Raw genomic sequence first — 11123 nt, 5'->3', positions numbered from 1 at the left:
TATATATATATATTTAGTTAAAAGATTCATTAAAAAATAATTGAAGGGCTCTCTCTGGTTCTTTTAGTACTATAACTTCTAAATAAATCCAGATTAATTATTTTTCTTTTTTATTTTATTTTATTTTACAACCATCGTTGAACAGTCGACCCAATTTTATGGTTTGCGACTACTAATGTTCAACTCCGTAGCCTTGTAATTTTGAACCCTATCCAGAAAACAAGGGGACTCCTGGATCGAGTATTGGGAGAAATTTGCCTTCGTGGAAGACTTTTCGATTTAGCTAACCTGCATTTGCGTTATATGGAAAGGGAGACCACGAGAACATCCCGCGGTTAGCGTGACGGTAAGGGGACTTTCTTTCGTTTTTGAAAAAAATTATCAGAATAAAATCTCCTGGCGACTAAATTATCCGACGCACTATAAGATTCTATGTAAAATCTTAAATATCAGTTGATACTATACAGCTTTATTATTTTTACCAGAATGAAACCGGTTTGCTCTTACTTACGTTAGTGTATTAAATGGTTAAATTAGACGATGAACAATATAAATTGGAGAATTGGGCAAATTAGACGATATACTAGATAAATATAGAATATTTATTATATCAGCTATGATATTAGTATATTATAATAATTAGACCAGCGTAAGAACAATAAAGCTGTATAGTATCATCTGATAATTAGGATTTTGCATAGAATCTTACAGTGCATCGATTAATTTGACCAGGGACTGTAGTTTTAAATTGCATTCACTTAAATATTCATGAATACAGAATAACAAATGAAGCTAAAACTATTGTTTTATATCATTAAGAACTATTTTTAAGTCGGATTGGAAAATAAAATAGGCTGCATGATGAACCAAACACTTGATACATTCTTACTACTGAATTCTAGATAATAAAATTAATGGAAAAATGTCTATCTATCTATCTGTCTATCTATTTATATATATATATATGTTTTGCACGTAATTTTAGCCATGGATTTGCACATGAAAAAATTATATCAATTAACAAAGAAATCTTTTTAGTAAATAATTTTAGCCACGGATTTGCCCGAAATGGATTTGCACATGGAAAAATTGTATAAATTAATAAAGAAATTTTTAGTAAATAATTTTAGCCGCAGATTGGCTCGAAATGGATTTGCACATGGAAAAATTATATAAATTAACAAAGGAATTTTTTAGTAAATAATTTTGACCATGGATTTGCCCGAAATGGATTTGCACATGGAAAAATTACATAAATTAGCAAAGAAAATTTTTAGTAAATATATCTACAAAAATATACGATTAATTCAATGATTTTATATAGAATTTTATTACTTTAGTTGGATATCCATTGTTTTCTCATGTTGTTGTATCATGTTTCTCTTTCCTATTTTCCATTTTTTCTCTTAAATAAATATTTATTTTCTAAAATTATTTATGGTCAATTTCTTTAAATTATCCAGCATAATATTACCTTGCGCACATCCATTTTCGGGTCCATCCTTGGTAACTAACAAATCAAACGCACTTCAGCAATGCAGTAAGAACGGCACTTTAAAACAAAACTCCTCTAGTTACGCTCAATTTGCGCTTTTGTTTTCGTATTTTGCAATCTGGCAATCTTGTTACGAAAATATTTTAAATCATTCTTGAAAAATTTCCCGTTTATGTAAGTACATTTGAATTCGCTACTCTCTTTATAGATTATGTTTTATGCTTTATTCTCTTTTTCCTTTTTATTTAATTTATTTTCTGTTTTTACGTGTTATTTTTATTTATTGTGTTCTATTTTATCTGTTGTAATTTTTGTAAAAAAATTTTTGAGTGCTCCTCACACTATTGTATTGATATTATTGATATATTTTGCTTTGGCCATATTGACACAATATCAGAAAGCACTCTTTTTTCCGGATATAATCGTGTGGGCTGATGAAAAGAATATATCTTTCATTTTTTTTTATTATTATTTATGTCTTTTTTCTTTAAATTTTTTTCCCCAGTTGTTTGTTACTTTTCTTTTATTATTTTTCTTACCCCCCCCTTTTTTTTTCATATGTCTGTGATTTTCCTTTGTATTATCTTCATTATGAACATATACTACTGGCCATTAAAATTGCTACACCAGGAAGGCGACACACCACGAACGTAAAATTCGCAGGACGAATAAAGCATGTTGTGGTATACAAATGCTTAGCTTATCAGCACATTCATGCAAAGCAGGCGGCGGTATCGACGCCTACAATGTGTTTAAGGGAAGAGATTTGACAGTAAGCTTCTCATACAGAAATTGAATTTAAGCGTTATTCTTGGGTAAAAAAGTTTTTGTTATACCTCGTGTAAGAAGGAGAAATGCCTACCAGCACGTGTCTGAGTTTGATCGACGTCAAATTGTGGCCTATCGGGATTGCGGTTTATCTAACCGAAGTATTGCTGCTCGCATTGGTAGAGATCCCATGACTGTTATCAGAATCTGGAATCGATGGGTTCATGACGGTCATATGGAACGCCGTGCAGGATCTCAGCAGCCCTCCATCACTAACAGCTGAGAAGACAGACATGGACATTATCCACATGGTCTTAAGGAATCATACAGCTACGTTACGAAACCTGAGTCAACAAATGGGGTCATTTTCAAGACAATAAGTGTCTACGAGAACAGTTTGAAGACGTTTGCAGCAGCATGGACTGTCAGCGCGGTGGCCATGGCTTCGGCTACCCTTGACGTTGCATCACTGGCAGGAGCGCCTCCAATGGTGTGATCAACGACGAACATGAAAGCAGGAATGGCATGGCGTCGTCTTTTCGGAAGAATCAAGGTTCTATATACAGCATCATGATGGCCACATCCGTGTTTGACGACATCGTGGAGAACGCCAATTGGCAGCATGCACTCGACATCGTCATACTGGTCCATCACCAGGAGTAATAGTATTGGGTGCCATTGGATATACGTCTCGATTACCTCTTGTTCACATTGCCGGCACTTTAAACAGCAGCCTTTACATTTCTGATGTGTTAGGGCCAGTTGCTCTGCCTTATCTTCAAGGCCTTCATAACGTTACGTTTCAGCAGGAAAATGCACTACCTCATGTTGACCGCACTGTCCTGACCTTCCATGACACATGTTTGCCTGTTTCCCTGGCCAGCACGTTCTCCTGATCTCTCACCAATTGAAAATGTCTGGTTGCCGAATGACTGGCCACCTCTCGTCAGTCACTACGGTGGATGAATTGCGGCATAATGCTGAAGCTGCATGGAATGATGTACCCGTCCATGCTATCCAATCTCTGTTCGACTCGATGCCTAGGAGAATAACTGCAGTTATTGCTGCCAGGGGAAGCTGCTCCGAGTACTGATTCCTCAGGATCTATAATACATCCTAATATCAGAAAAATTTAATCACTTGTCCTTCCAACTATAATGTATGTGTCCAATAAATATCATTCTGTTATTTGAATTCCTTCCTGGTGTAGCAATTTATTACCTTTATTACTTAATTATATTTACTTTATTATACTACTTTATTATATTACTTTATTATATTTACTTAAACCTTTTCAGCCTATTGGAAAAAAAAACTTTATTAGTTGCAGTAATACATGCANTATATATATATATAAATTCTATAAGCTTGCAAAAAAATTTATAGTGATCCTTAAAAGTGGACGTGACTAATAAGTTAACACTGGAAAAGAATAATGTTAGCAATCACTTTATGCAAAATATAAAATTGTGCTCTTACTAATTATCGATTTAAATAAGGCAAATAAAGAGCAAAAAAGAGAAAAAATATGTCCGTTTTGCCGGGTTCTTCGCTTTAATTCAAGAATTTATTGGAGTGAGTAATATTGAAGTGTAATATAGAGCCCTTTAGTTAAGTTAAAAACCGCCATTTTAAGAGCTTCCTAAAAGTTTCATTTAAAATTTTACTTCCTTAATAAATTATTTTCAAATACGTTACATAGAGAATTTTTATAATCAGCATCTTTTGAAGATAAATAAAGCAGATGAACCTATCTTACCAATAACTTGGTTTTATTATGTTGTTAGCATGAGCATGGCAATGATATATGCAAAGTTTGGGGTAAAATCACATAAACCTTCCATTAGAGTCATTCAATCGATTGTTCAGTTTAATATTGTATGCATATACAGCAAAGCCATAGGCAGTGCGAAGATTTTATCACTCCCCCCCCAATTCAAAATAATTGAACTAAAATTATTTTTTAATAAAATAAAATATTCCTCATTCCGTTTTATATAATTGAAATCATACAGCATATCAATTTTATAATCGATCATAATTTTTAATGTTAATCGTAAAATAACATATTGCACTCAAGAGTTTTCTAAAGAAGTATTGAATTATTATTTAAACCTCTCCAAAGTAGCATTTTGGTACTTTTATAAAACTAATTATTTTATTTAATTTTTCCAACAAGCATTAAAAAAATGAATTTTAATGTATTACTTTTTACTATTATTTTCCACAGAAATAAATTCCTTAATGATACTTTAAAAGTACGATTCATTTGAAAACATGCGACTATGAAAATTAATGCAATCTAATATCTCAAGATGCATGAGGTTCAAGATGCATTTTAAAATCCTATCTACGCCACTGATAAACAATATTAAACAAACTATAGTGCTATCGAGAACTGAAGTACCGATTCTATGCAACAGATTAAGAAACGAACTTTAATTTTTAATGAGTTTTTTTGATGATGAAAAAGGATTACCATTAGGAATACTATTTTCAAAAATTACTAACGAATACGTGAAATAAATATTGCATTGAACTAAATAGCAGTGTTACTAATTCAAATCAAATTTTCTACTTCTACAAATATTCTGTTCAAGCGAAGCAGCCTACTATCATGACTGCCGCTAAACTATGCATCATGCTTTTATTTGGAAATTGTTATAAATTTTTTGTTCTATGGTGGGTTACTAATTCTAGGAGAATTCTTCTAGGCGTCATTATTGACCTAAAAAAACAATGTAAATATTAATAGCAAATTAGCACTAATAACATCTAATTCATGCACACAGTTACATGCATACATGCTGAACTAAACTATCACAGGTAGGGAACTGTTAATCTAGTAAAACGTTTTTACTTTCAGGTGACCAGGATTTTGTGTGAATGTCCCTCACTTCTTATTATCTATTTAGATAAATCAATGAAAATTAGTTAAACAAGTCAAAATTTGTCCCTTCTCTTTAGTCTAGATAGTTTTTTCATTTATAGACTAATGTTAAAAATCAATTCATTTTTAAGAACCTTATAAATATTTAATGTAATTCAACGTTGGTACTGAACAGACAGAGAAGTTGAGAGAGAAAAATAAGATTTTTTTTTTAATAAAAAGTAAACGTTTTATTGAAACAACTGTATTTTGAGAATTTATAGTGGAGCAATGCTTGTCAAAAATCACATAAGAGGTAAATAATGTACCAAACATGAAATTAATCAAACAAATGAAAACGACACGGTATTCGTGTTGCCACATTTATTACTTTTATTTATTGCTTCGGAAGTAATTACGTACACAAGAAATAACTTTAAGTGGCCCAGAGGAGCTCTTCATTAATGCCATCAGCAGGAGCTATTACACATTACAGAGCTTCCTTGTAAGGATTTCATGCGATTACTAATATAGAACTATAATAAAGCATTCGAATATCATTTAGTCAATGGAGGGGGTAATCTACCTAGACAATGTGGTGTTTAGAAATTCTGTTTCTTCACCGTTTCAAACTATTCCCACCAGCTAATTATTTACCGCAATATTATTATACTATTGTTTGTTTAATTACTATTGGATTCAAAGTATCTTGATCTAATTTATATGAAAACAAAAGTCCTCAAACTAAAATGCTACAAAAAATATTTGTCTCATTCAAGTGTAGAAATAAACGGATGAAATAGTCACAAAAGTATGCTCCCAATTAATGTCAAATGATTCAAATTGCTTTTTTGTTAGATAGATAATTGATATTACATTATCAAAAACTCAACATATTGTAGGAGATTTGTTAATAGTTTGAAATTGAAAATTCTCATTTTTTTCGAAATAAAAATTAGTTGTAGTATATTACAACGATGCCGGGCAGGTAGTCGAGTAGTTAGCATGCCTGACTGCGAAGCCATTGGTTGCGGGTTCGAATTCCGCTCAGGTCATGGATGTTTCTCTCAGTGCTGCCCTCTATGGCGTGAATGTGGCCCACCCTATGAACGGGCATATGTGGCATTGCAGCGTGGGTAATGCTGCTCGCCTCGGTGACTGAGGTACACAAGTGTCCCCTGGGTAACATTAAAGAGCACCATTTCAGGCATCTTCCAACGCAAAGTTCTGTGACTGCCACTAAGAAAGGTGGATTTATCTTTATGCCAAAGAAATTTATCATTATTAAACTCATAATTTTAGAAAATTATAAGTTCGAATAAATTCACACAAAATTTGGTCACCCAGCCAATTTAGATAAATTGTGACCCCTTTAAAGGAAATAACATCAATATCCCTGACTCGTACCTTTGAAGAAAAAGGTGAGTCTGTTGATGGATCAAATGCTCGAGCTCTGCGGTTTACATGGTTGAGCAATTCTGTAAGCTCAGTGTCAGATTCAGAATCCGAGCTCGAACTACGACGCCTCTCATCAAACATCCGTCTTTTCAGGATCACACTCTGTACTCGACGATAAAATTAAATAAAACACTCTTAATTTACAGTTACATCTCGTATCTTTGATTGATAAAACTTTTTAATAAGGCTTTTCAGTTTAAAAAAAATTCTAGTATTTGATAGATCCAAACTTTAAAGCAATTCTGTTCTTTAATATCTCCGAACAAGCCACAACATGAAAATTAAATGTCCCTTGAAATACATATTTTAATAACTGTTTTTTTGAATTAATAATTGAATCTATATCTTGAGATACAACCATACAGTATGATATAAAATTTACTATTGTTAGTGAAGCTGCAAAATCATTAAAAATTAATAAATCTATTTGAACTATATTAAGAAAATCTTTAGATTATCTTATTTTCTGACCACCCTTGATTTTATTAAGAAATGTTCTAGAAAAAGGAAAGTCCGTTAAATTATTTTACTATATTAGCATGTTCAAAGTATACTACAAAATAATCTTAATTAACAACTTTTTAATTCGTTTATGGTTTTGAAAGAATTGGAAAAATAAACCTAAAAATAAAATAACGAAATTAAAATACTGAAGCAAGCTTATAAAAACTCCTGATACAAAGTTCTCTAAAGTTTGTAAAATTAAAAAAAGCCCCAATTTTTATCGGTTTCTAAGATACTCATGAACGTTGTTCACAGAAACCACTTTTGGAAAAAATATTTCAAATGTAACTAAACGTTAATTTCGAATAAAGATATATGCTTTTCAAAAATATAGTAGCAAAAATTATAAATAATTTAAATTAGAGAAAGTAAGGAAATTGAAATTAGAAAAAGAAAGAAAATACAAGTTCCAAATTTTTTTAAATGCATCTTTATCTAATTCAGTATAATTTTAACGAAACATTTCTAACGATTTTTAAAATTAAAATACAGTTTCACTTATGTAAAATACAGTATTTTATTTAAGTAAGCAAATTGGTTCTTAATTAGAATTGTTTAATAAATTATGTTTAAGAGTAGAACAATTAAATTAGCTCATTCTATTGCTACATAAATTGTGTAATTTTATATAATATTTGCGAGGTTTGTCCGAAGCCTTGTAAATCTGATATTACTGTGAAGCAGTGTGCTTACGCTGATTGGGTCTGTAGGCCCCTGTCTAATGCTGAGAGAATGAACAGCAATGTTAGAAAATACAGTCTACCCGCTATAATGAACCCTTATGTGGTGAAACCTCGGTTGTAGTCAACGTTTTTTGGGTTCCCGTCCAAACTATTACTTAACTAATATTATTTTGTACACTTAAAGAGAGCAGCTAAGAGATTGGTAGTTCATTGATATTTGACTCTTTCCATGTATTTAAATAAATGTTACGCGATTATATTATTAGTCTACAATGTAAATGTAAAATTATATAAATAAGTCTTTTAACTAAAAATGAAGTAATACACATTACAAAGAGGTGTTTAAAATGAATCATTTCTTGAAATGAAAAAATTATAGTTGCTTTTTTAAAAAAAAGTATATGAAAGAGCGATCGGTTGCTTCAAAATTCGAGCTTATAAATTTAACTCTCTTCAAAAATGACGAAATGAAAAATATGAACAGCTGAAAAATCCCCCAAATGACAAAATTGAAAAGATAAACGTTTAAAATATTCGTTATAAGGAGGCAACCACTTTGTTCTACAGAGAATATTTTGAATCTAACTAAATATTAGAAATTTTGGAAGAAACTCTCTGTAAGGAAACTATGTTGTAAAGAGACTATATATTTAGATAACTAATAATTTATAAAGCAAATCATGTGCCCCCTATTATAATCACCATTTCCAACAATACCACTGCAGTATGGTAAAAAATAATTTTTTTTAAGAATTTATATACAGTGAACCACCGTTTATAGTGAACTAATTACTGGGTCCACAAACGGTTCACTATGGCAGGGTTCAACTGTATTTTTGTCTCCTGTTCAAGCAGTGGTTGATGGAGTACTTATTACCTTTGCTTTATTGCCTTTACCACCTATTACCTTAACACAATTACCTTTGCATTTTGTGTGAAACTCAACAAGTCAGCAAAGGAAACTTTTCCCTTGTTAAAGATGTCTTTTAGTGATTATTTTTTTTATTAGAATATTAAGTCTAAATGGAGCGCGAGGTATTTTTTTCAGGCAATGAAGCTCAAGCGATGAGGATCATCTACAAAATGTGTATTTTGAATTCAGAACGTCTTTTGGGTGTTTCTTTAATAATACAGACATTAAACATTCCTAAAAGAACCATTAATGAGATTGTGTTGTAGATTAAAAGAAAAGCTTCTTTCTCATGCCTTGATTCCTAGTTGATTTAGAGTTGTTATCAGTTTCTCAGATATCTTACAGTCTTAGCACGGCATGCATATAAGTAGGAAGAGTGTATTTTGAAACAGTTTAATATTTTTACTAAACTGATCAACAAACATTTTTAAGTCGACTCATTGATATATATTTTTGGACAAAACTTGTATGTTTATCATATTACTAGTTATAACAAAACAGGTGTCAAGAAGCAACTGCTTTAAAACTAATTAAGTGAACTACATAATTTTTAAAATATTTCACTAGATTCCTATCAGCTAGTATCTTTATTAGAACTTCAAACCAATTAAGGTCCTGAGTTTATTTTATGTACACATATTTTACAGTATAAGATGCTTATAGAGATAATTGCCACCAAAGTATACATTTTGTCACTGATAACTTGGCCAATTTTCTTTTTACTCCATGTGGAAATGGTTATAATTATTTTAAATAGTGTGACAAATACTATAGCAAACTTGCCATTGCGTGTCGCATATTTGCTTTGAATTTAACTGCACTGAAATTATCTTATTTTTTAAGTATTGAGAAATTTCGAACATACTTAAAATTGCCTTATTAATTTTTCTATTTCAAAATTAGTTTAAACGAAAATGAATTTCCTCTTATGAACATTCTATGCAAGAAAATATTAGCATGCTGCAGTAATTCATCGACATTTGCATGTAATGTTTTCAATCATATTTCAAAGATGATTGTAAAATATTGTAATGTAGTAATTTTTTATGCTTCACCATTATTCAGCAAAATTTTCTCTATTTTTTCTCAAACAAGTGTCTATGTCTTTTTTTGCATAAACAGTAAAGAAAGTTTAACATATTCATTTTCGGCAACTAATAAAACAATTTGTTTTAATGTTGGCAGCGTAAATGCTTTTTAAAATCTGGAACTTAATATAAAGCTAGATATAATCAAGACCTAAACAGATATTCTGTTCACCAAGTGCTTAAAAATTAATGAGATACATAGAACTCTTTTTTCAAGTAATAATATAAGTGAAGAAGACCTAGCCTCACTCAAACAATTTCATACGAACTAATATTATCTTTAAGGCAATCAATAACGGGATCAGTTGCATTACATTTGAAGTTGCAGTGAAAGAAACATCACATTTTTTGCAACATTTAATTTTTTACAACAATAATTAATCTTGCAGCAATAAAAAATTTTAAAAGCAATTATTGTGTTACACATAAAAGAAAAATCATTGATAAAAATCTTTTTATTTTTATGAAACACAAATAATGTTACAATGAATTTTGAGTTGAAGAAGAATATTTTGAAATTATTTATCCTTTCTCTTTTTCTTTTTGGAAAAAAAAGTACTCTTTTCTATATTTATTTTAATTGAACCAGGAAGAAAATATATATATATATATAAAATTAAANAAGAAATAAAAAAACTTTTATTTCATAGATTATAGCGATAAAACTAACACACAAACATATATATATATATATATATGTTACTGTGAATGACTGAAATTGGTGGTTGTTGTCTTTCACCTGTGAATGTTGACAATCGCATAGTCGTGTTAGTAAATGTCCGATATGTATACTAGGTCTAGTTAAGTGCCACTGTCCAGTATGCATTTAGCCGTAGTCTGAACTCTGATGTTTCGCCTAATCTGTCCTTAGCAGATATTAAAATATCGAATAAATATAATAATATCAAGAATAAATTAATATCAAATCTGATATAACAAATATTTTGAACATTCACCAAAGCGATTATGTGATTGTTGACATTCACCGGTGAAAGTCGTCATTCTCTTGATTTTGATCATTCACGGTAATATAATATGTTACTGTGATGTCATATTATATAATATATATGGTATTATATATTATATTATACTAAAGAACTGAGCAGTTGCCAATATATATTAAGAATGATGATTTGCCCTTCATAATTAATTTATGGAAGCAAGGATACGTAAAAGTTGAATTGTATTGAATTTGAAAAGATTATTTTGAGATATTCAGTATGCTGAATTATTTATTTTCAGAGAAAAAATAGATAATAAGAGAAGGGGATTGAGAAATTAGAAAAAACTACAGATTTTTTATTTTTGGTAATTAACTAAAATGATCAAAGTTCAAGTCAAGTGC

At 30.5% G+C, this 11123-nt stretch overlaps 1 protein-coding gene across 10 annotated transcripts in view; it reads right to left on the bottom strand.

The window, feature by feature from the left end:
* The window catches only part of LOC107446422 (RIMS-binding protein 2), a 136070-nt gene that overhangs the window by 47482 nt on the left and 77465 nt on the right, over positions 1–11123 (bottom strand). For 4 of the 10 annotated variants that reach the window (XM_043041385.2, XM_071187371.1, XM_043041384.2 and 1 more), the window contains exon 20: positions 6540–6692. The exons of the other annotated variants lie outside the window; for them this stretch is intronic. In XM_043041385.2, coding sequence (XP_042897319.1) covers positions 6540–6692 — 153 coding nt within the window. The remainder of the gene's footprint in view (positions 1–6539; positions 6693–11123) is intronic. 10 annotated transcript variants of the gene reach the window in all.

Source organism: Parasteatoda tepidariorum, chromosome X1, assembly GCF_043381705.1.
Source record: "Parasteatoda tepidariorum isolate YZ-2023 chromosome X1, CAS_Ptep_4.0, whole genome shotgun sequence".
Classification (NCBI taxonomy): domain Eukaryota; kingdom Metazoa; phylum Arthropoda; class Arachnida; order Araneae; family Theridiidae; genus Parasteatoda; species Parasteatoda tepidariorum.
Note: the sequence above shows the minus strand (reverse complement) of the source record. Positions and strands in the feature narration are given on the sequence as shown.